A 26,499-nucleotide genomic window follows, 5' to 3' on the forward strand; every position below is an offset into this window, starting at 1 on the left:
GTATCCAAGCATATTAATGGAAAGTTTAGTGGAAAGAAAAAGTGTGGTAGAAAAAGGTGCATAAGCAACCGGGATAACCGCAGCCTTGAAAGGATTGTTAAGAAAAGACCATTCAAAAATTTGGGGGATATTCACAAGTAGTGGACTGCTGCTGGAGTCATTGCTTAAAGAGCCACTACCCACAGACGTATCCAGGACATGGGCTACAAGTGTCGCATTCCTTGTGTCAAGCCACTCATGACCAATAGAGAATGCCAGAAGCATCTTACCTGGGCCAAGGAGAAAAAGACCTGGACTGTTGCTCAGTGGTCTAAGGCGTTGTTTTCAGATGAAAGTAAATTTCTGCATTTCATTTGGCAATCAAGGTCCCAGAGTCTGGAGGAAGAATAGAGAGGCACACAATCCAAGCTGCTTGAGGTTTAGTGTGAAGTTTCCACAATCAGTGATGGTTTGGGGAGCCATGTCATCTGCTGGTGTAGGTCCACTGTGTTTCATCAAGACCAAAGTCAGCACAGCCGTCTACCAGGAAATTTTAGAGCACTTCATGCTTCCCTCTGCCGGCAAGCTTTTGTAGATGGAAATGTCATTCTCCAGCAGGACTTGGCACCTGTCCACACTGCCAAAAGTACCAATACCTGATTTAAAAACAACAGTATCACTGTGCTTGATTGGCCTGAAAACTCGTCTGACCTTAACCCCATAGAGAATCCATGGGGTATTGTCAAGAGGAAGATGAGAGACACCGGACCCAACAATGCAGATTAGCGGAAAGCTGCTATCAAAGCAATCTGGCTTCCACAACACCTCAGCAGTGTCATAGGTACATCGCCTCCATGCCACACCGCATTGATGCAGTAATTGATGGAAAAGGAGCCCAGACCAAGTATTGAGTGCATTTACTGAACATACATTTCAGTAGGCCAACATTTCGGATTTTAAAATAATTTTTCAAGCTGAGTAAAGTATTTTAATTTAAAAGTATTCTAATTTACTGAGATAATGACTTTTGTGCTTTCATTGGCTGTAAGCCATAATCATCAACATTAACAGAAATAAACACTTGAAATATATCACTCTGTTTGTAATGAGTTTCACTTTTTGTATGGAAGAACTGAAATTAATTAACTTTTTGATGATATTCCAATTTTATGAGAAGCACCTGTAAGTCTTAAACATGCAATATTAGACACAGCACTCTCCAGTTCCAGTTTCATCAATACAGTGCATTTTAAGCTCATGCCTACGTTCAGCTCGGACTATTCCTACACTTGATCCTTCTGTCAGCCCCAGGGATTTCCCATCCAGCACCACAGCACTCCTGAGATCCGTACATTTCCCTCATGCGTTTCTCTCTCTGACTTCCTCTGTATGGAAGGGAAAAAGGCACACTTCCCAGTGCCTATTTCGAGCCATAGGCCCCTAACGTTACAGGAATGTCCGCAGGAAATCCAGTATGTACTCATGCTGCTAGAACACTTTGTGCTCCACGTGCCTCCAGCCCACTGCCACTTGAACTCAAACTTGACACGAACCTCACACACTTGGTCAGACTGACTAAAGCCAGGAAATGCTTCTCCTTTTTGCTTTACATTTTCCCCTCCCATGCTGAACTGGTCTCAAACATTTAAGTGAACTAAACCTGAACTTCACACTAGCCTCACACTTTCTCGAACTATAACTAAACCAGGAAGTGTTTCCCCTTTTTATTTGAGCCTGTCCCTCCTATGATGGGCTTGTCCGAAACATTTAACTATCCTATACTACACACTAATTAAGCCTACCACTGTCTGTCTGTCCTTATGTTCCTACCTATCACTATCTAAACACTAAACTATGTTCTAAACTGTCCCTACCCCTGAGCTGAGTATACCAGATTACCTTAGGCATTACCAACACAGTACCACATAGCAGCATCAGTACTTATAACACAATCTGCTTTTTACATTATACCATAAAAACACAATACCACCGCATATTCGTATTCACGCTACAATTGTTGTCTTCAGGGGAAGGTATATGACAATCCCTGTCACCCTTAGTGATCCCCCAACCTGTAGCTCGGGAGCCACATGTCGCTTGTAGGACCTTGATGTGTGGATTGTGTCTGTCTGCCAGCTTGGTGCATTAGCGCCAGGTCTCTGAAACTGCTAGGAATCGCAGGTCTTCAGATGGTGACTTTTATGAGTAGCCGCACACAGAAGAGCAGATCTGGATGTGCATATACTGGCCTTGCAGTTGGAGAGATAAATTAAGTACTAAAACGGACATAGGATGATACTGCCAGATAATGGGGGTGTTTGGAGCTGGATGTGTTAGCGTGGTGAGAGAGCTTGATGTAAGAATGTTGAATGAGGTTAAGGTGAGAATCCCTGGATGTAAGTATTCTGCTTTGGTGAGAATAAAAGAAAACCGGTGCTTTGGTTCAGCACTACACAGAGGTCATCCTCTGTGCAGAGCTGAACCAAACCACTCTTTTTTTTTTTTATCCAAAGCAATTTTCTCTGGATCCCCTTTTGCAGTCCAGCAGGTGGAGCAGCAGCCATTTAGACTTAAACTCACAACTTTCTCAGTGTTGAGCCTGTCGTTGCTCAACGCAGCCTCTTTGCATGTTATCAGCTTCTGTGAGTAGGATAACATGATTTCGAAGAGCTCGCGCTTGAGTAAAGCTTTCTTCAGATACGTCATTGCGCCTCTGAAGCCGGGTGTATGCTTCCAAGCTTAGAGATGCATTGTGCATGACTGAAAGTGGAGAAGATGTACGTGATCTGTCTTCTGCACTTCCGGTCATGCGTAGTTTGCCTTTGAAGCTAGGAAGCATACACTCTGCTTCAGATGCGCAGTGACACTGCTGAATAGAGCCGTGCACATGTGCTAATTTTGCAGAGAGCTGGCAGTGACATCTGCTTTTTGCAAATCATGTTATAACGCCCGCCCACTGGGGTGTGATGACATGCAAAGAGGGATGACTAGTCTGGGGATACTAACGCCCCATTGGCTAGTCAAAGAACAAATTTGCATAAGAAAAACGGAGCTTATAAATACTTTTTTCAACATGTGTTTAGGTGACTAACTGCTTAAAGGGCTGGTTAGGCAGGGCATTTAGCAATAAATACACAAATGCTGGTGGTTTGGAGGGCATGGGGTACCTGACACGTTCCCTTTAAATACAGGGTTCACCCTATAGATTAAATGACATCTCCCACAGTTTCAGCAGTAACCTGTGTGTATAATCTCCTGACTCAGCATGACCTGTATATCTGTCATGGAATACTAGTTTTCAAGAGCTCATGATGGATATTTACTTCATGTAGAAGTTTAGAATTACTAAAGTATTAATGTTTGTTGTTTACCTTATTGCAGAATATGTCCGGCCACACAGCTTCAGATGGAGAGGTCCTGCTGGCAAAACATGGCTGCTCAGGAGTGATCACTTTAAACAGGCCAAAGGCTCTGAATGCTCTTAATCTCAATATGACCCGACTCATCTATCATCAGATAAAAGTAAGTATAATTGTTTAGGCAGCTAAATTGATGTCACATTTAGATGCTCAGTAAATCTGTCACGATTCCACCACTCACGGTGTCCTGTGGATGCTGTTAATTACACCTCTGCCGCCCTATGGGATTGAGGGCTGGCTGAGCTGTCAGGATTGTGAGTGACCACCCAATCTGAGGCTGAGGTGTGAGCATTGTGATTTGACAGCTTAGCTGTCTTCTCTGGCTGGGTCTGTGGGATCTCCTCCAGGGGTCATCCATTCTGGGTGATTACAGGGCTATTTAGCACTCTCTAGCAATTTTCAAACCATTGGCAATTGTAGCTTTGCGCAAGTGGTGTGTGTTTGCTCTGAGTTGTATTCTGATCTCCGTTGCTGACCTTGAATTTACCTTTGACCATCCATTTGACTTACCCCTTTGTATTGATCCACTACCTTTCTGTTACTGTGACCTCAGACTGTGACCTGACTACACTTTTGTGTTTTCACTTTGTCTATTACAAGCCCTATTGGTACTGCCCCTGACCTCTTGACTATTCGGCCTCACTGCAAGTCAGTGAGTAGTGATAGCATCACATTATGTCTTTACAATGATAACACATCTTATGTTACCAATAGTGATGAGCGAGCATGCTCGGTACTCGCCCGAGCATCTCCGTGCTCGAGATGCTCGGAGCTCGCCGAGTACTTGCGCGATGCTCGGGCGGGAGCTCGGGTCCCCGTCCTGCATGTCTGGCGCTATTTAGAGCACCAATCATGCAGGGATTGTCTGCAACTCCCTGCAATTCCACAGCCATGGTGGTTGTGGCATTACAGTGATTGCCCAAATCGATGGGAACAGTGCTCACAGTGAAACATGAAAAGCCGACAATTTAGCAGCGGCATACACCGGTACCCGACAATTTAGAACAGAAAGAATAGAGCATCACACATAGATTAGATAGATAGAAACATGTCAGTCACATATATAATAAGTACAGTGATATTGTAGGTTACTGTACTTGTCATTTACTGTTAAAGGATTTATTAAAAAAAATAATAGTGTTTTCATGCACCCGTCTCTTTAAAAAAGCCAGCCGGCAATTCATCATCGGTACCCGACAATTTAGAACAGAAAGAATAGAGCATCACTCATAGATAGAAACATGTCAGTCACATATATAATAAGTACAGTGACAGTGTTGGTTACTGTACTTGTCATTTAGTGTTAAAATAAAGGATTTATTAAAAAAAAATTGGCGTGGGGTTCCCCGTAATTTTAGTCTCTAGCGGAGGTTAACCAGACGGCTGGGGCAGATGTTTGAAGCTTGGGAAGGGGGTAATGCCCATGGAGCTTCCCAGGCTACTAATATCAGCCCCCAGCTGAATACCTAGCCTTTACTAGCTATTAGAATGGGGGACCCCCCCAAAAAAATGACGTGGGGTCCCCCCTATTTTAATAGCTAGCAAAGGCTAGGCAGACAGCTGGGGGCTGATATTAATAGCCCAGGAAGGGTGCCATGATTATTGGCCCCCTCCCAGGCTAGAAACACCAGCCATCAGCCGCCCCAGAAATGGCGCATCCATAGGATGCGCCAATTCTGGCACTTAGCCTCGCTCTTCCCACTGGCCTGCAGCGGTGGCAGTGGGGTAATAGGGCTGGGGTTGATGTCAGCTTATAATGCCAGCTGACATCAAGCCCATAGTCTATAAGACACCCCCATTACTAACCCCATAGTCAAAGTTAAAAAAAAAAACACAAACACCCAGAATAAAGTCCTTTAATTTAAATAACCACACAATTCTTTAATGTTCTAAATTAAACTCTACTTACCGTCACGCCCATTCCAGCTGAAGCCAACGATCTCCTGCAATAAAAATCAAATAATAAACCAACCTCATCCTTACCTTTCCATGGTTCCCAGGACAGCTTCAGCTCTGCTACATCGAGATGACAGGCTGGACCGCAGCAGCACGCTGCCATCCAGCTTGACATGCCGCAGACACTGAGAAGCTTCTCAGTGAAGCTCCTCAGTGTCTCGCTGTGACGGCATCCAGATGAGCCGAGTTCATGTCCAATGAACTCAGCTCACCTCATGCACGTCACTGACAGCGTGGGAGAATTCTCCTGCGCATGCGGTGAGCGCAGGAGAATTCTCCCACGCTGGGATGGCATTGAGATGACAGGCTGGATGGCAGCTGAGCGCTGCCATCCAGCATGCCATCCTTCATAGACACTGCAGAGCGGAGGTATGCTTGCACTCTGCAATGTCTCTGAAGGATGACAAGCTGGATGGCAGCGCTCAGCTGCGATCCAGCCCGTCATCAGAATGCCATCCCAGCGTGGGAGAATTCTCCTGCTCAAGCAGTGACCTCATTTGCTGGCACCGCATGCGCAGGAGATTTCTCCCACGCTGTCAGTGACGTGCAGTGACGTGCATGAGGTGAGCTGAGATCATTGGACATGAACTCGGCTCATCTGGATGCCGTCATAGCGAGACACTGAGGAGCTTCACTGAGAAGCTTCTCAGTGTCTGCGGCATGGCAAGCTGGATGGCAGCGTTCTTCCGCGGTCCAGCCTGTCATCTCGATGTAGCAGAGCTGTCAAGCTGTCCTGGGAACCAAGGAAAGGTAAGGATGAGGTTGGTTTATTATTTTAGTTTTATTGCAGAAGACATTGGCTTCAGCTGGAATGGACGTGATGGTAAGTTGAGTTTAATTTAGAATATTAAAGGAATGTGTATTTATTTCAATTAAAGGACTTTATTCTGGGTGTTGTATTTTTTTTAAATATTTTACTAGAAATTCATGGCGGTCATGTCTAATATTGGCGTGACCCCATGAATTTCGGGCTTAGGGCCAGCTGATAATGCCAAGCTGGCCTTAACCCCTTTATTACCCAGTGAACCACCGCACCAGGGCCCTGGATGAGTTGGGTACAGCGCCAGAAGATGGCGCTTCTATGAACGTGCCATTTTCTAGGGTGGCTGCGGACTGCAATTTGCAGCGGGAGGGCGGAAAGCTTGCGCCTCCCTGCGCTGCGGATTCCAGCCCCCAGCTGCCTAGTTGTACCTGGCTAGACACAAAAATTGGGCGAAACCCCACATTTTTTTTTTTAATTATTTCATGAAATTCATGAAATAATAATAAAAAAAGGGCTTCCCTACACTGTGTTCCAAATTATTATGCAAATAATATTTTCTCAGATTTTCCCAAATTACGTATATGAATTGCAGTCATTGTAATTTTCCAGTCAAATAACTATTAGAGTACAATTGAAAGGTTTTTGTACAAACTGCCTATGATAACAGTATATTTAAAAAAAAATAAAAAACTCAAACTTCACTCAAAATACATATTCCAAATTATTATGCACAGCAGAGTTTTCAACCTTTTCATTTTAATAAAGAACAAAAAATGGTCATTTTTGAAATTATAAGCATTAGCAGGTTATTACAAACTGAAATCAAACAGTTTTCAACTCAAAACTTTATTCTAGGTGATGTAACATTTGCACATAGGACCCCTTGTGTTCAAAAAGGAGCTTCTGAACTCGCTCGTCCATTGAATTTGTCAGGTTTTGGATGGTTTCTGCAGTTTGAATTTTTTATTTTTTTTAAAATGTACTGTTATCATAGGCAGTTTGTACAAAAACCTTTCAATTGTACTCTAATAGTTATTTCACTGGAAAATTACAATGACTGCAATTCATATAGGTAATTTGGGAAAATCTGAGAAAATATTATTTGCATAATAATTTGGAACACCGTGTATATTGTTGTGTGTGGCCAGGTACAAATAGGCAGCTGGTGGTTGGGGGCAGCCCGTTCCTGCCTGCTGTACCTGGCTGGCATACACAAATATGGCGAAGCCCTCGTCAAAATTTTTGGGAAAAATTAATTAAAAAATAATAATAAAAAATAATAATTTAGGGACTGCATCTTTATTAACCCTTCAAGTGGAGGGGTTAATAAAGATGCAGTCCCTAAATGTGTTTTTAATGAATTTTTCACCAAAAATTTGACGTGGCCTTCGCCATATTTTTGTGTCCAGCCAGGTACAGCAGGCCGCAACGGGCTGCCCCCAACCCCCAGATGCCTATTTGTACCTGGCTGGAAACAAAATTACAGGGAAGCCCTTTTTTTAATTATTTCATGAATTTCATGAAATAATTAAAAAAAAATTGACGTGGGGCTTCGCCCTATTTTTGTGTCTAGCCAGGTACAACTAGGCAGCTGGGGGCCTGAATCCGCATCGCAGGGAGGCCCAAGCTTTCTGGGCCCCCCCTGCCGCAAATTGCAGTCCGCAGCCACCCCAGAAAATGGCGCGTTCATAGAAGCGCCATCTCTGGCGCTGTACCCAACTCATCCAGGGCCCTGGTGCGGTTGCTCACTGGGTAATAAAGGGGTTAGGGCCAGCTTGGTATTATCAGCTGGCCTTAAGCCCGAAATTCATGGGGTCACGCCAATATTAGACATGACCGCCATGAATTTCTAGTAAAATATTTAAAAAAAACACAACACCCAGAATGAAGTCCTTTAATTGAAATAAATACACATTCCTTTAATATTCTAAATTAAACTCAACTTACCGTCACGCCCATTCCAGCTGAAGCCAATGTCTTCTGCAATAAAAGTAAAATAATAAACCAACCTCATCCTTACCTTTCCTTGGTTCCCAGGACAGCTTCAGCTCTGCTACATCGAGATGACAGGCTGGACCGCAGCAGAACGCTGCCATCCAGCTTGCCATGCCGCAGACACTGAGAAACTTCTCAGTGAAGCTCCTCAGTGTCTCGCTATGACGGCATCCAGATGAGCCGAGTTCATGTCCAATGAACTCAGCTCACCTCATGCACGTCACTGACAGCGTGGGAGAATTCTCCTGCGCATGCGGTGAGCGCAGGAGAATTCTCCCACGCTGGGATGGCATTGAGATGACAGGCTGGATCGCAGCTGAGCGCTGCCATCCAGCTTGTCATCCTTCAGAGACACTGCAGAGCGCAAGCATGCATGCTCTCTGCAGTGTCTCTGAAGGATGACAAGCTGGATGGCAGCGTTCTGCTGCGCTCCAGCCTGTCATCTCAATGTAGCAGAGCTGAAGCTGTCCTGGGAACCATGGAAAGGTAAGGATGAGGTTGGTTTATTATTGATTTTTATTGCAGCAGATCATTGGCTTCAGCTGCATTGGGCGTGACGGTAAGTAGGGTTTAATTTAGAACATTAAAGAATTGTGTGTTTATTTCAATTAAAGGACTTTATTCTGGGTGTTTGAGTTTTTTTTTTACTTTGACTATGGGGTTAGTAATGGGGGTGTCTTATAGACGCCTCTCCATTACTAACCTGGGCTTGATGTCAGCTGGCATTATAAGCTGACATCAACCCCAACCCTGTTACCCCACTGCCACCGCTACAGGGCAGTGGGAAGAGCGAGGCTAAGTGCCAGAATTGGCGCATCCTATGGATGCGCCATTTCTGGGGTGGCTGATAGCTGGTGTTTCTAGCCTGGGAGGGGGCCAATATTCATGGCACCCTTCCTGGGTTATTATTTTCAGCCCCTAGCTGTCTGCCTAGCCTTTGCTAGCTATTAAAATAGGGGGGACCCCACGTCATTTTTTTTTTGGGTCCCCCATTTTAATAGCTAGTAAAGGCTAGGTATTCAGCTGGGGGCTGATATTAGTAGCCTGGGAAGCTCCGTGGGTATTACCCCCTTCCCAAGCTTCAAACATCTGCCCCAGCCGTCTGCTTAACCTCCGCTAGAGACTAAAATTACGGGGAACCCCACGCCAATTTTTTTTTTAATAAATCCTTTAACACTAAATGACAAGTACAGTAACCAACACTATCACTGTACTTCTTATATACAGTGCCTACAAGTAGTATTCAACCCCCTGCAGATTTAGCTGGTTGACACTTGCGGAATTAACTTGGCATTGTGACATTTGTACTGTAGATCAGCCTGGAAGTGGGAAATGCACTGCAGCAAATTTTTTTTTTTTTTTTTTTTTTTATAAAACGTTAAAAGGTAATTCAGAGTGTCGTTTATTATTCAACCCCTCAAACCACAAGAATTCTGTTTGGTCCCCCTAAAGTATTAAGAAGTAGTTCAGGCACCAAGAATAATGAGCTTCACATGTGTGGATTAAAGATTTCTTTTGCCAGCCTTTTCTGACAATTTAAGACCCTCCCCAAACTTGTGAACAGCACTCAGACATGGTCAACATGGGAAAGACAAAGGAGCATTCCAAGGCCATCAGAGACATGATCGTGGAGGGTCACAAGGCTGGCAAGGGGTAAAAAACCCTTTCCAAGGAGTTGGGCCTACCTGTCTCCACTGTTGAGAGCATCATCCGTAAGTGGAAGGCTTATGGAACTACTGTTAGCCTTCCACGGCCTGGACAGCCTTTGAAAGTGTCCTCCCGTGCCGAGGCCAGGCTTGTCCGAAGAGTCAAGGCTAACCCAAGGACAACAAGGAAGGAGCTCCGGGAAGATCTCATGGCAGTGGGGACATTGGTTTCAGTCAATACCATAAGTAACGTACTCCACCGCAATGGTCTCCGTTCCAGACGAGCCTGTATGGTACCTTTACTTTCAAAGCGTCATGTCAAGGCTCGTCTACAGTTTGCTCATGATCACTTGGAGGACTCTGAGACAGACTGGTTCAAGGTTCTATGGTCTGATGAGACCAAGATCGAGATCTTTGGTGCCAACCACACACGTGACGTTTGGAGACTGGATGCCACTGCATACGACCCCAAGAATACCATCCCTACAGTCAAGCATGGTGGTGGCAGCATCATGCTGTGGGGCTGTTTCTCAGCCAAGGGGCCTGGCCATCTGGTCCGCATCCATGGGAAGATGGATAGCACGGCCTACCTGGAGATTTTGGCCAAGAACCTCCGCTCCTCCATCAAGGATCTTAAGATGGGTCGTAATTTCATCTTCCAACAAGACAACGACCCAAAGCACACAGCCAAGAAAACCAAGGCCTGGTTCAAGAGGGAAAAAGTCAAGGTGTTGGAGTGGCCTAGTCAGTCTCCTGACCTTAACCCAATTGAAAACTTGTGGAAGGAGCTCAAGAATAAAGTCCACATGAGACACCCAAAGAACCTAGATAACTTGGAGAAGATCTGCATGGAGGAGTGGGCCAAGATAACTCCACAGACCTGTGCCGGCCTGATCAGGTCTTATAAAAGACGATTATTAGCTGTAATTGCAAACAAGGGTTATTCCACAAAATATTAAACATAGGGGTTGTATAATAATTGACCCACACTTTTATGTTTAAAATTTAATAAAATTCAACTGAGCAACATAACTTTTTGGTTTGTAAGATTTATGCTTCTGTTCATAAAACCTACTCTCGTTTGCAGTTTGAAGGCTCTAACTTATTTGCATCTTATCAAACCAGCTAAATCTGCAGGGGGTTGAATACTACTTGTAGGCACTGTATGTGACTGACATTTTTCTATCTATCTAATCTATGTGTGATGCTCTATTCTTTCTGTTCTAAATTGACGGGTACCGATGATGAATTGCCGGCCGGCTTTTTTAAAGAGACAGGTGCATGAAAACGCTATTATTTTTTTTTAATAAATCCTTTAACACTAAATGACAAGTACAGTAACCAATACTGTCACTGTACTTCTTATATATGTGACTGACATGTTTCTATCTATGTAATCTATGTGTGATGCTCTATTCTTTCTGTTCTAAATTGTCGGGTACCGGTGAATGCCGCTGATGAATTGCCGGCCGGCTTTTTTAAAGAGAGGGGTGCATGAAAATCGGAGGGCACTAGTGTGTTCCAAGTGCCCTGCTATATTTTTCATGCACCCTCCTATATATCCTGCCTGCCTGATGTTTAATTGAGCACTGTTCCCATCGATTTGGGCAATTTTTGACCTTCTGCAGACCACCGGGGGAAACCGCCAGAAAAATGCTCGAGTTTCCCATAGACTTACATTGGGCTCGTTGCTCGGGTGAGCACCCGAGTATTCCAATGTGCTCGACCCAAGCTTCGAGCACCCGAGCATTTTAGTGCTCGCTCAGCACTAGTTACCATTTTTTGATAGTGATAATTAACAATATACAGTGGTGTGAAAAATTGTTTGCACCTTCCTGATTTCTTATTCTTTTGCATGTTGTCACACCTAAATGTTTCAGATCACAAAACAGATTTACGTATTAGACAAAGATCACACAAGTTAAAACAAAATGCAGTTTTTAAATGAAGGTCTTTGTTAAAGGAAAAAGAAATCCAAACCTACAAGGCCCTGTGTGAAAAAGTGATTGCCCCCTAAACCTAATAACTGGTTGGGCCACCCTTAGCAACTACAACTGCAATCAAGCATTTGCGATAACTGGCAAAGAGTCTTTTACAATACTTTGTAGGAAGTTTGACCTACTCATCTTTGCAAAATTGTTGCAGTTCAGACACATTGGGGTGTTTCCCAGTATGAACCGCCTTTTTAATGTCATGCCCACAGCATCTCAATCGGATTAACCCTTTCATCCCGAAGCCTGTTTTCACCTTCCTGACCAGGCCAATTTTTTTTTTTTTTTTTTTTATTCTCAGCAGTGTTACTTTATGTGGTAATAACTCTGTAACACTTCAACGGAGTCCACCGATTCTGAGATTGTTCTTTTTCGTGACATTTTGTACTTTGATAGTGGTAACATTTCTTTGATATAATTTGGGTCTATTTGTGAAAAAATCAGAATTTTGGTGAGAACTTTAAAAATGAACGAATTTTCCAATATTTAATTTTTATGCCCTTAAATCAGAGAATTATGTCATACAAAATAGTTAATAAATAGCATTTACCACACGTATACTTTACATCAGCACAATTTTTGAAACATAATTTATTTTTCTCCAATAACCCCCCACGATAGCACCAAAGGAGGATGTCACCCCACCCTAATAGGGACAGGAAACACAAAGAGGTTAAATAGCCCCTCCCTCATCCCCCCTCCAGTGTTTTTTCCTGTCCCTAATGGGATGAAGAGGTCATCCAGGGTGCTCTGTGCCGGCGGCAGACACCCAGTTTACCTTTAAGCCGGGCAGCTGGGACCGGGCAGTTTTTTCTCCTCCTCCCCTTATTCTGCTCCCGTCTCCTCTGGGACTCGGGACCCCTGTCCCCATCGAGTCCGTGCCTGCAGGTAAGGTCTGGTGGGTATCGGGCTGGAGGCCTCCTCGAGCTCTCCAGCCCCGCTCCTCCCGCCTCTCAAGGTGGCCTCCGGCTGTCTCCATAGTGGAGAGACACGCGCTGGATCCCGGAAGTGACGCGGACCGCCGATAACGTCACTTCCGGTGTGCGTTCCCCCTGGAATGCAAGTACTTAGAAAGAGGCCGGAAAGTGACGTGGGACGCCGGAAAAGGGTCCCCAAGGTCACTTCCGGGTCTCTCAGAAGTAAAAATAAATAAATAAATAAAATGAATGAATAATAAATAAATACCCCCACAGGTGATCGCAGGTGTTCCTGCTTCACCAATTGGACCAAGGGGGAGGAGCCTTGCCACCCCCCTCCCCAGGGAAAGAGGGAGAGCGCTGAGTCCAGTCGCCTATATTAGAGCCCTGGACAGAAGACATCTAAGGTAGGACCTAATCCGTTTTGTATTTTTACACTGGATGGTCAGGAATTTACCTTCTTCATGTCTGCGGAGCCCAGCGCAATTCCAGTCCCAGTAAGTCTGGCACTGGGGGTCCTTTCCTAGGTGCAGGTTAGAATTGATACATTAATTACCCTTCTCCCTCTTTTTTAGGGGGACAAGGATTCTGCACCAGGAAATAAATCTAGCCTGAAATCTGCTATACACTGTGTTCCAAATTATTATGCAAATAATATTTTCTCAGATTTTCCCAAATTACCTATATGAATTGCAGTCATTGTAATTTTCCAGTCAAATAACTATTAGAGTACAATTGAAAGGTTTTTGTACAAACTGCCTATGATAACAATATATTTAAAAAAAAATAAACTCAAACTGCACTCAAAATGCATGTTCCAAATTATTATGCACAACAGAGTTTTCAACCTTTTCATTTTAATAAAGAGCAAAAAAATGGTCATTTTTAAATTATATGCATTAGCAGGTTATTACAACCTGAAATCAAACAGTTTTCAACTCAAAACTTTATTCTAGGTGATGTTACATTTGCACATAGGACCCCTTGTTCGAAAGGAGCTTCTGAACTCTCTCGTCCATTGAATTTGTCAGGTTTTGGATGGTTTCTGCTTTAATTGTTTTGCATCAGGACAGAATACCCTCCCAGAGCTGTTGCTTAGATGTGAACTGCCTCCTGCCATCATAGACACTCCTTTTGATGATGCTCCAGAGGTTCTCAATGGGGTTGAGGTCAGGGGAGCATGGATGCCACACCATAAGCTTGTCCCCTTTTATGCCCATAGCAGCCAGAGATGCAGATGTGTTATGTGCAGCATGAGACGGGGCATTATCATGCATGAAATGATCTCGATGGCCCAGATGGATGGAATTGAGGATGGCTGGTTGATGGACACCCCATGCAAACATGGCTACGGCGCTAACAAGGAGGAGGTGGAGTAATGTTTTGGGCTGGAATCATGGGGAGAGAGATTGTCGGCCCTTTTAGGATCTCTGAAGGGGTAAAGATGAACTCCATAATGTATGTTGAGTTTCTCAAACAGCACTTCCTTCCATGGTTCAAGAAGAAGAACCTTGCATTCCGCAGCAAGATCATTTTCATGCATGATAATGCACCGTCTCATGCTGCACATAACACATCTGCATCTCTGGCTGCTATGGGCATAAAAGGGGACAAACTTATGGTGTGGCACCCATGCTCCCCTGACCTCAACCCCATTGAGAACCTCTGGAGCATCATCAAAAGGAGTGTCTATGATGGTGGGAGGCAGTTCACATCTAAGCAACAGCTCTGGGAGGGTATTCTGTCCTGATGCAAAACAATTAAAGCAGAAACCATCCAAAACCTGACAAATTCAATGGACGAGAGAGTTCAGAAGCTCCTTTCGAACAAGGGGTCCTATGTGCAAATGTAACATCACCTAGAATAAAGTTTTGAGTTGAAAACTGTTTGATTTCAGTTTGTAATAACCTGCTAATGCTTATAATTTCAAAAATGACCATTTTTTTGTTCTTTATTAAAATGAAAAGGTTGAAAACTCTGCTGTGCATAATAATTTGGAACATGCATTTTGAGTGCAGTTTGAGTGTTTTATTTTTTTAAAAATATACTGTTATCATAGGCAGTTTGTACAAAAACCTTTCAATTGTACTCTAATAGTTATTTGACTGGAAAATTACAATGACTGCAATTCATATAGGTAATTTGGGAAAATCTGAGAAAATATTATTTGCATAATAATTTGGAACACAGTGTATGTTCAAAAAAATTATCATCTTCAAGCAAAAGATATTTATGCCAAAAATTCACGGAGAAGATTATTAGGGAAGAGCCACCGTCCCTCATAGACGAAATTAAAGGGATAGTCCGTCAGGAGGTTCAGTCCTCATTGGCCTCCTTTTCCCGATCCACTTCTGATTTGCCTCCAAAGGCTAAAAAGAGGAAGATTTCCCTGGAAAAAAAAAGAGACTCTGACTCCCAGGATGAAGTATCCCTTCCAGAAGACCTTATAGAGGAGGGTGAACTCAGCCTAGCAGGGGAAGTTCTGGAAAATAAGAAATATTATTTTTCAATGGAATTTATGAAAGACCTCCTCTCAGCAGTAAGAAGAACAATGGAAGTGGAAGAAGAGAAGCCCACTAGATCAGTCCAGGAAGAGATGTTCGGTGGTCTCCGCTCAAAGAAAAAGATGGTGTTACCGATACATAAAAACATTCAGGATCTAATCCTGGACGAATGGGAAAATCCTGAAAGGCGACTGAATACACCAGCAGAATTGAAAGACAGGTTTCCGGTAGATGAAGAAACTTCAAAATGTTGGACCGAGATACCGAAGGTCGATATTCAGGTGGTAAGAGTCGCTAAAAAGACAGCATTGCCATTCGAGGACTCGTCGCAACTAAAGGATCCTCTGGACCGCAAGATGGACAGCCCTCTCAAAAAATCCTGGGAAACATCAGCAGTCCTTCTGAACACAAACGTAGTCTCCACGTGTGTTGCACGGTCCATGTCAAGATGGCTCAACCAACTTGAAGAGCATCTGACTATGGGCACATCCAGAGAGGAGATACAAGCTTCCCTACCTTTGCTGCAGAAGGCCACTGACTTTCTGGCGGATGCTTCAGCGGAATCTGTGAGGGTAACCGCCAGGGCTGCAGTCCTATCAAACTCCACAAGGCGAGCACTGTGGCTGAAATCGTGGAACGGTGACATGGCCTCTAAAATATAACTCTGTTCCATTCCCTTCAGGGGAGAATATGTTTGGCCAGGCCCTTGACGACCTCCTGGAGAAGGCGGCTGATAAAAAGAAATCCCTGCCTGAACCCAGACACTACAAGAAGACCCCTTTTCGCCCCCCTCGGGAACAGAATCCCCAGTACAAGGGGAAAGGCAAGTCCGGTCGATAGAGCTACCCCAAAGGGGGGAAAAATAGGAATATTTTTTTCCCAAAAGGACCGCGACAACAGAAGCGGTGACGCCAGAGTAGTGGGGGGACGAATCATGAAATACCTTCCCCAATGGCAAAAGATCTGCTCCAGTCAATGGGTCTTGAAAGTATTTCAAGAAGGGGTAAAGATCGAATTCTCCTCGTATCCTCCAAGAAAAGTATGGATAACTCGTCTAACCTCCCCGAGATTAAAGACCGCACTGATGTCCGGCCTAAAAAAACTGCTATTCTTGGGGGGCTATTTCACCAGTCCCAAAAACAGAAAGACACACAGGCCACTATTCACGCCTGTTTATGATAATGAAACCAAACGGCACCTACAGAATAATAATAAATCTGAAACCCCTAAACCAATACATCATCTACAGAAGATTCAAAATGGAGTCCATCAGATCAGCAGTTCCCTTGATAGGACAAGGATATGTGATGGCAACCATCGACGTACAGGACGCATACTATCACGTCCCTATACATCCAACATACCGGAAATTTCTAAGGTTTGCGGTGGTTCAAGAGGATCAGACGTTCCGTTTTCAATTCAACGTATTGCCGTTCGGGATATCCTCAGCACCGAGAATATTTACCAAAGTGATGTCAGAGGTAGTGGCTTCAATCAGAAAAGAAAAAATCTGCTTCATTCCCTACCTCGACGACTTCTTACTACTAGGTCCCTCGGTGGAAACACTCCAGGAAGATCTGCAGAGAACAATCCAAATCCTGATCACCCTAGGGTGGTTGATAAATCATCAAAAGTCAGACCTGGTCCCTGTCACAGAAAAAACGTTCCTGGGTGTTCTACAAGACTCCGCCAGATAAACCTGCTTCCTACTAAAGGACAACCTGAAACTTTTGAGATCCAAGATATCGAATCTGAAGACCCTGAACAGGGTGTCCCTAAGATCTGCCATGTCAACCCTCGGCTCCATGACAGCCTGCATCCAATCCGTAGCCTCGGCTCAGGCTCACACCAGGGTATTGCAAACCCATATTCTTGCACAGTGGGACGGATCCCCAGACTCCCTAGACAGGAAGAGCATGATCCCTCATTACGTGAAAACATCCCTATCATGGTGGCTCAGCCCAAGAAACCTAGGAACAGGGGTTCCATGGTCTCAGTTCCCTCTGATAACAGTCACGGTAGACGCCAACAAGACGGGATGGGGAGCTGTCGTTGCTCAAACCCCTTTCCAAGGGGTCTGGACGGAAGAGACCAGCAGGAGATCCTCCAACTTCCGTGAGTTAAAGGCAGTGGAGGAGGCACTCAAAATGTCAGCTCCAATCATTACGGGCAAACACGTAAAAGTCTATTCAGACAACATGACCACCGTAGCTCACCTGTCCCATTTAGGGAGTACAAGATATGAGAATCTAAAAAATATCTCCGCAAAAATATTCTTCTGGGCGGAAAGACATCTTCGTTCCTTATCGGGTCTGCACATAAAAGGCTCAGACAATATCCAGGCCGATTTTCTGAGCAGAAGGAATATCCATCCGGGGGAATGGGAGCTGGACTCAGACATTTTCCACATGCTGACCAGACAATGCGGTCGTCCGGAGGTGGACCTCTTTGCAAGACGCCAGAACACCAAGGCAGAAAAATACTTCTCCCTAGATCCAGACGACGTATGCCTGGGGATAGATGCATTCGCTCACCCGTGGCGTTTCCATCTGGCTTACGCTTTTCCCCCAATTCCATTGCTACCCAGGACCTTACAGAAAGTAAGGACCGAAGAGGTCAAAATAATTTTGATAGGCCCACTTTGGCCCAAAAGGATCTGGTCTGTGCACTGAACAGTTTAAGCATGAAAGGACCTCTCATTTTGCCAGCAATCAAAACCCTTCTCCATCAGGGTCCAATACTCCATCCAGATCCAGAGAACCTCCATCTAGGGATGCAGGAATCATATTGACACCATAGGTGTTTCACAGCCTTTTATACCATTGGGCGGTGAAGAAAAAATTAATTATTTTTACCCCCAAATTTCGTGTTAGCCCCAGATTTTACAGTTTCACACTGGGAAATGAGTTAAAATGGCACCAAAATTTGTCCCCCAATGTCTGCTGAATATTGAAGTACTCTATATCTGGCTGTGCTTAGCCACACGGCGAGACTCTGGAGGGAATGATTGCTATTTGCCTCCTGGAGCACAGATTTTCCTAGAATAGTTTGTGGACTCCATATACAGAACCCCTAAGTGCTAGAGCAGAATCCCCCTCAAGTGACCCAATTTTGGAAATTATACCCTTTGGGAACTTATCTACAGGTGTAATGACCATTTTGACTCTACAGGTGCTTTCCAGAAACAAGCAGTAGTGGATGTTGCTGAGTGAAAATTGCAAACTGCCATTTTAGTGACCAGTACAATGTAGTCACCAGAACTTTGTGCCCAGCTCATGCTTCTGGAGACATGCACCCGTAAATTAGGTGTGCTCTAATCGCTACAGAAATGGCAAACATGTGAACACTAATTGTGGTTTAGACACCCTTGGGCTCAGAAGGGAGGGGGGCATTTGGATTTGGGAGTGCAGAATTCTCTGAATTTCCTTTGGGGGGTGAGGAGCCATAGCACTTTTCCAGAGCCTTTGTACTATCAGTAATGTGGAAGCCTGCTATATTTCCAATAACAGATGACTGGATGAGTGGGGGCTTTTTTGTGGATTAAATTGAAGCTTTTATTGGAAACCTTTTACATAACATTTTGGATCACATTTATCAGGCATTCTACACTGAACACTTACTTTTGGGGTTTCCATCTAAATAACAGAGTGGCGTGATCCAGATGAAACCCTGGAAGGATCCAATCACTATAATGAGGCAGCGGAGTTACTCTGGACTCCATCTTGCTTCTGTTCAGAGTTGTCCTTTTTTTTAGAAGTTCACAAAACTGTGACGACACTTCTAACTTTTATGCACGGGTTCCGTTTGAATCACGTATTTCAGAGATTTACCTGTAAACCGCGGTGTAAGCGCTCAGTGCGGAGGATAAATGTGAACCGAGCCTTACTGCGATCTTTGGGAGGCAGAATGAACAAATAAACAGCCAGGGAAGAATTGGTTTTATTTATTTTTTACGTTGTTTCCTCGTGCGGTATAAGTGATTAGATGACTTTATTCTTCGGGTCGGTGTGATTACAGGTATATCAGATTTATATTAGGTTTTTATGTTTGGCTGTTGTCACACACTAAAAGACGCTTATTGCAAAAACATGTTTTTGCATTGCCATATTTTAATAGCTATCATTTTTGTACATTTCGGCCAACAGAGTCATGTGAGGGCTTGTTTATTGCGGGACGAGTTGACATTTTTATTGGTACCATTTTCGGGCACATGACATGTTTTGATTGCACTCTCTTCCGATTTTTGGGAGGCAGAATGTACAAACCAGCAATTCGGGAATTTTTTTTTTTATATGCCGTTCTGCTTGTGGTCAAATTGATAAAGCAGCTTTATTCTTCGGTTCAATACGATTGCAACGATTCCACATTTATATATATATATATATTTTTTTTTAAGTTTTAGGGCTTTTACACAATAAAAACTTTTATGGAAAAAATAATTAGTTCTGCATCTCTTTATTCCGTGACCTATAACTTTTTTGTTTTTTTGCTGATGGAGCTGTTTTGCAGCTTGTTTTTTATGGGATAAAATGACGTTTTCAGCAATTCCATTTTTGTTTACATTCGTCTTTTTTATAGTGTTTTATTGCACTTTTTGTTAGGCGGTATTATGATAACGTGTAATTTTTTTGCCTTGTTTTTTATTTATTTTTTAATGGTGTTCACTGAAAGAGTTAACTAGTGGGACAGTTTTATAGATCGGGTCCTTCTGGACGCTGCGATACTAAATATGTGTATTTTTTTTGTTCATTTTTGTTTTTACATAAAATATGAATCCAATAAACACATTTTTCTTTTTTTGATTTTGTTCTTTATTTTCTTATTTATTTTTTTTTCCAATTTTTATTAACTATTTTTTTTACTTTTTCATTGTCCCAGGATGTGACATCATATTTACACTGTCAGATCGCTGATCTAATCTGAGCATCAGATCAGTGTCTGACATTAATATATGCTAAATACCGAGCTCATATCTAAGTTAATTATATAGAGAGGCACTAACTACCATGATAATGCCAACTGAGAGGAAAATGCCATACAATCGCTAAAAGGTATAATTTTATTTATAAATACATGCATGAAAAAACAGCAGACCATCTACAAACCACACCAACACTATACAAAAAGTTATGGAAAGACTAAAAATAGATCACTATATTATATCCCAAATAAGTCCCAAAGGTTTGTCCCTGGGCTACCAAAGAGGAGAAAAAACACCTAAAAGCAAGTGAAATCGTTGTACTTACATAAGGTGATGTGATAGACAGGATATGTGTGATGTGGTCAGCCTAGCCGCTACACACGTTTCACCCACGCTTCATTAGGGGTAGATGTTCTGCTGTTTTTTCATGTAAATAAAATTATACCTTTTAGAGATTGTATGGCATTTTCCTCTTTGTTGGTATTATCAGTGTCTGACATGCAGGGAGAAAGCATGTGAGCTCCTGCTGTGAGCAGGCGCTTACAGGCCACCTTCCCTGAAGGATCCATCTTGGGACCCGGGGTCACCATGGAGACCATCGCATTGCGTTGTGCTTTTGAGAGCACAAAAGGAGCTCACTCCCTCTGCGATGCCCTACGATGTCGCTGTTACTATTGACAGCTGCATCACAAGGGTTAAACGTCCGTGGTCGGTGCTTGCACCGATCGTGGACGTTACTGCGGGGTTTCTGCTCTCACATATAGCTGACACCCACATTTGATCGTGGAGATGCTCAGAGTTAGCTCGCGCTGTCACTGCACTGTATATATACTTCGCTTTGCGGCAACGCAGCTCCCGCAGTGCCTTATATATACAGCCCATTCCGGGAAAAGGTTAAGGTCAGGACTTTGACTAGGCCACTCCAAAGTCTTGATTTTATTTTTTCTTAAGCCATTCGGAGGTGTACTTGCTGGTGTGTTTTGGATCAATGTCCTGCTGCATAACCTAAGTGCGCTTTAGCTTGAGGTAGCGAACAGATGGCCGGACAATCTCCTTCAGGATTTTTTAGTAGGCAGCAGAATTCATGGTTCTATTTACCAAATTAAGTCTTCCAGGTCCTGAAGCAAAACAGCCTCAGGCCATCACACTACTACCACCGTATTTTACTGTTGTTATGATGTTCCTTTATTGAAATGCTGTGTTACTTCTACCCCATATGTAATGGGGCATACACCTTCCAAAAAGTTCAACTTTCGTCTCGTCAGTTCACAGATTATTCTCCTAAAAGTCTTGGCGATCATTAAGATATTTTCTGGCAAAATGAGATGAGCCTTTATGTTCCTTTTGCTCAGCAGTGGTTTTCGTCTTGGAACTCTGCCATGCATGCCATTTTTGCCCAGTCTTTTTCTTGGTGGAGTCATGAACACTGACCTTAAGTGAGGCAAATGAGACCTGCAGTTCTTTGGATGATGATGTGGTGTGTGTTTGAGGTAATTTTGGTCGGCCGGCCACTCCTGCGAAGTTTCACCACTCTTCCATGTTTTCACCATTTGAGGGTGGTTTGTTGCAGTCCCAAAGCTTTAGAAATAGCTTTAGAACCTTTTCCAGACTGATAGATCTCAATTACTTTGTTTCTCATTTGTTCCTGAATTACTTTGGATTGCAGCATGATGTCTAGCTTTTGAGGATCTTTTGGTCTACTTCATTTTGTCAGGTAGGTTCTATTTACCGTATTTTTTGGAATATAAGACGCACCAAGGTTTTAAAGGTGGAAAATAGGGCAAAAAAGCTTCTGCAGAGAAAAATGGGGCATATACAAGGGATATACACGTCTAAACCTTGTTATTGCAACACTAAGAAGAAAAACTTTTGGAATGTGGGGAATGACAGGAGCGATAGATATGCAAATATGAAAATGATAAAAAAAATAAATCACACCCACATTTTCATAGTTTGCATATCATTTACATGTCTAACGATCCAGTGATATTCATGTTTTCATGACTTAATCCTTGGTGTTCCATTTTCAATGTTGAGGAAATTACTAAACTAACAATGTTTATTAAATGGAATTATACAGATCAAACGAGCCAAATAACGTACCTGAATAAATAGGACAACACACAAATAGTCTGTGTCCCAGCAGACTGTCTTATACTTCAGAAGGCCCAACAATATGTGCCAAAAAAGTAAGTAATAGACACTGTAAACTCTATAATAGGATACTTACATAGGAGTCCAGTAATATCGACTAGTGATGAGCGAGCACTAAAATGCTTAGGTACTCATTGGGTCGAGTAAATTTGAATTCTCGAGTGCTTGGTCTGAGTAACGAGCCCAACGTAAGTCTATGGGAAACTCTAGCATTTTTCTGGCGGCCATCCACCCTCCTTTCCCCTTCGACAGTCTGCAGTGGGCCTAAAAATTTCCCAAATTGATTGGAACAGTGCTCAAATGACGTTGGAAGACCCCTGGAAGCATCTCTGACTCAGGTCACTGCTGTCAACAATGTTATCAGAGTATTACGCCACTTTAATGGACTCACAATAAAACATACAAAAACTAAACCAAAATGGATTTTCCTGCGAAAAATGTTAAGGAACATCCTTTGCAGGGTATTGCCTTGTATCTAGGGCAAAATAAATAACCAAAAGCAAAAATGCTCCTCCACACCTTGGGCTATGTTCACACGTAGCGTTTTTGATGTGTTTTTGCACTTTTGCATTGCTTTCAACCAAGACAAATGCATTCACAGGGAAATGTAATTTTAACATTTTACTACCTTATCTGGCCATGTAGTGTGTGAGACATGATCAGACACATTCATTCAGTGCTGAATAGACATGGGAACAGCATGGGGAAGAACCCGGGAAGCATCTCTGACTCCCAGGTCACTGCCTAAAACGGTGGTCATCTCCTCAGACGTGATCCTATATTACTGCGGTAATAATACAGACACTTGTGGCAACGTGACAAATATTAAACTCCATTTACAATTGGCAAGATGTGTGGCAAGGGATGAGGAAGTGGACGTTATGGTTATGGTGATGGTGCATGCAGAGGCCGTGGGCAGGATGAAACTGTGCCTGCTGAGGGGAGCACAACAAACACCCACATCATGTTGAACTTTTTTCCTGTCCCAATTTTTAGGAGGCCGCGGAACACTACTATTGAAGCCAGAGCAGTGTGAAGAGGTTGTTTTTTGGATAGCAGATAAAGCTTCCAGTCAGTTTTACATGTGAAAAATGGGTGTACATCGCAAAAACAATTAAAATAATCTTGAACAAAAATGTGACAGCGACTGGTACAGGAGAGGAGAGGACCCTGCCCGCGAGGGCTCAGTCTACAAGGGATGGGTGAGGATACAGTAGGTGAGGATAGGGCTGGTCATGTAGCGGTATGGTGGAGTGAGGGTTACTGCAGGTTGCACGCATGTCGGAAGAGGTGGGTCTTCAGGTGTTTTTTTTTTTTTAAGGTTTCAACAGTAGGCGAGAGTCAGAAATGGTGGGGTAGAGCGTTCCAGAAAAGGGGGGATGCATGGGAAAAATCTTGTATGCAGTTGTGGGAAGAGGAGATAAGAAGAGGGGAATAGAGAAGGAGATCTTGTGAGGATCGGAGGTTGCGTGCTGGTAAGTGAAGAGAGTGAGTCACAGATGTATGTGTAGCGCCGGCGTCTCTGCCTCCTGCCGGGCAGAGACTCCGTTCCCCTCACCGCCACGGTCCTGGTCCGGCGTCCTCCAGCTCCCCTGCTGCTCTTGTACGCACCGCACGCAGCTTCACGGGCACTGTGCTTAAAGCGCGCGCTCCCTCCCTCTTAAAGGGGCCGCGCGCGCCGTCCTAAAGAGTCCCCGGCCAATGGCCGGTGTACCACCCTTATTTAAAGCACCTCCTCCACTATTGGGGTGCGTGTGCAAGGTTGTTGTTTGTGTTCTAACACTCTCCTCAGCCCTCAGGTTCCAGTGCCCGCCAGTCTATCTGTCAGCCGTGCCCACCAGCCTGTCTACCTGCCGTGCCCGCCATATCACCTGTCAGGTTACCTGCTGTATCAAAAGAATCTAGTCGGCACTCCGTACAGCTGGGGTGGTGCACGTGGAAAACAGTGTTTCTAGGAAAAGAAATCCCGACACTCACGTGTTGATGATTAATTCGTTTATTCCACAACTCACAAGACGTTTCAGTCTGTCCAAGGCTTTTTTCAATTGTCGTTAAATGCATTCAGTCAAAATATATATAGACAAAGCCACGGAAATGGCACAATTCTCATTAACATAAAAAAGAAGACCAACTGACAATATATACAACAAAACTAAACAAAAAAATAATGATAATAATAAACATAAATTACAAAACATCATCCACAAGTAAATTTATATACCTAAATAATCTCTAAACAAATATAAATACATTAATCTCAAAATATGAATTCCATTTAATTATTCCCACCTATACATATAATATACAGTGCTGGCCAAAAGTATTGGCACCCCTGCAATTCTGTCAGATAATACTCAGTTTCTTCCTGAAAATGATTGCAATCACAAATTCTTTGGTATTATTCTCTTCATTTAATTTGTCTTCAATGAAAAAAAACACAAAAAGAATTGTCCTAAAGCCAAATTGGATATAATGCCACACCAAACCTAAAAAAGGGGGTGGACAAAAGTATTGGCACCCTTTGAAAAATCATGTGATGCTTCTCTAATTCGTGTAATTAACAGCAATTGTAACTTACCTGTGGCACCTAACAGGTGTTGGCAATAACTAAATCACACCTGCAGCCAGTTAACATGGATTAAAGTTGACTCAACCTCTGTCCTGTGTCCTTGTGTGTACCACATTGAGCATAGAGAAAAGAAAGAAGACCAAAGAACTGTCTGAGGACTTGAGAAACCAAGTTGTGAGGAAGAATGAGCAATCTCAAGGCTACAAGTCAATCTCCAAAGACCTGAATGTTCCTGTGTCTTCCGTGCGCAGTGTCATCAAGAAGTGTAAAGCCCATGGCACTGTGGCTAACCTCCCTAGATGTGGACGGAAAAGAAAAATTGACGAGAGATTTCAACGCAAGATTGTGCGGATGGTGGATAAAGAACCTCGACTAACATCCAAACAAGTTCAAGCTGCCCTGCAGTCCGAGGGTACAGCAGTGTCAACCCGTACTATCCGTCGGCGTCTGAATGAAAAGGGACTGTATGGTAGGATACCCAGGAAGACCCCACTTCTTACCCCGAGACATAAAAAAGCCAGGCTGTAGTTTGCCAAAACTTACCTGAGAAAGCCTAAAACGTTTTGGAAGAATGTTCTCTGGTCAGATGAGACAAAAGTAGAGCTTTTTGGGGAAAAGCATCAACATAGAGTGTACAGGAAAAAAAAAAGAGGCATTCAAAGAAAAGAACACGGTCCCTACAGTCAAACATGGCAGAGGTTCCCTGATGTTTTGGGGTTACTTTGCTGCCTCTGGCACTGGACTGCTTGACCGTGTACATGGCATTATGAAGTCTGAAGACTACCAACAAATTTTGCAGCATAATGTAGGGCCCAGTGTGAGAAAGCTGGGTCTCCCTCAGAGGTCATGGGTCTTCCAGCAGGACAATGACCCAAAACACACTTCCAAAAGCACTATAAAATGGTTTGAGAGAAAGCACTGGAGACTTCTAAGGTGGCCAGCAATGAGTCCAGACCTGAATCCCATAGAACACCTGTGGAGAGATCTCAAAATGGCAGTTTGGAGAAGGCACCCTTCAAATATCAGGGACCTGGAGCAGTTTGCCAAAGAAGAATGGTCTACAATTCCAGCAGAGCATTGTAAGAAACTCATTGATGGTTACGTGAAGCGGTTGTTCGCAGTTATTTTGGCTAAAGGTTGTGCAACCAAGTATTAGGCTGAGGGTGCCAATACTTTTGTCTGGCCCTTTTTTGGAGTTTTGTGTGAAATGATCAATGATTTGATTTTTGCTTCATTCTCTTTTGTGTTTTTTCCTTGCAAGCAAATTAAATGAAGAGAATAATACCAAAGAATTTGTGATTGCAATCATTTTCAGGAAGAAACTGAGTATTATCTGACAGAATTGCAGGGGTGCCAATACTTTTGGCCAGCACTCTATTTTAATACTTTCTCAAATACACTGTGTTCCAAATTATTATGCAAATAATATTTTCTCAGATTTTCCCAAATTACCTATATGAATTGCCGTCATTGTAATTTTCCAGTCAAATAACTATTAGAGTACAATTGAAAGGTTTTTGTACAAACTGCCTATGATAACAGTATATTTAAAAAAAAAATAAAAAACTCAAACTGCACTCAAAATGCATATTCCAAATTATTATGCACAGCAGAGTTTTCAACCTTTTCATTTTAATAAAGAACAAAAAAATGGTCATTTTTGAAATTCTAAGCATTAGCAGGTT

At 43.2% G+C, this 26,499-nt stretch overlaps 1 protein-coding gene across 5 annotated transcripts in view; it reads left to right on the top strand.

The window, feature by feature from the left end:
• HIBCH (3-hydroxyisobutyryl-CoA hydrolase) overlaps nt 1-26,499 on the top strand; it is a 535,761-nt gene that overhangs the window by 74,977 nt on the left and 434,285 nt on the right. For all 5 annotated transcript variants that reach the window (XM_073647944.1, XM_073647946.1, XM_073647945.1 and 2 more), the window contains one exon: nt 3,361-3,501. In XM_073647944.1, the coding sequence (XP_073504045.1) occupies nt 3,361-3,501 (141 nt within the window). The remainder of the gene's footprint in view (nt 1-3,360; nt 3,502-26,499) is intronic.

Source organism: Phyllobates terribilis, unplaced genomic scaffold, assembly GCF_046119375.1.
Source record: "Phyllobates terribilis strain yellow unplaced genomic scaffold, ASM4611937v1 Scaffold_9__5_contigs__length_417890890, whole genome shotgun sequence".
NCBI classification, from domain to species: Eukaryota; Metazoa; Chordata; class Amphibia; order Anura; family Dendrobatidae; genus Phyllobates; species Phyllobates terribilis.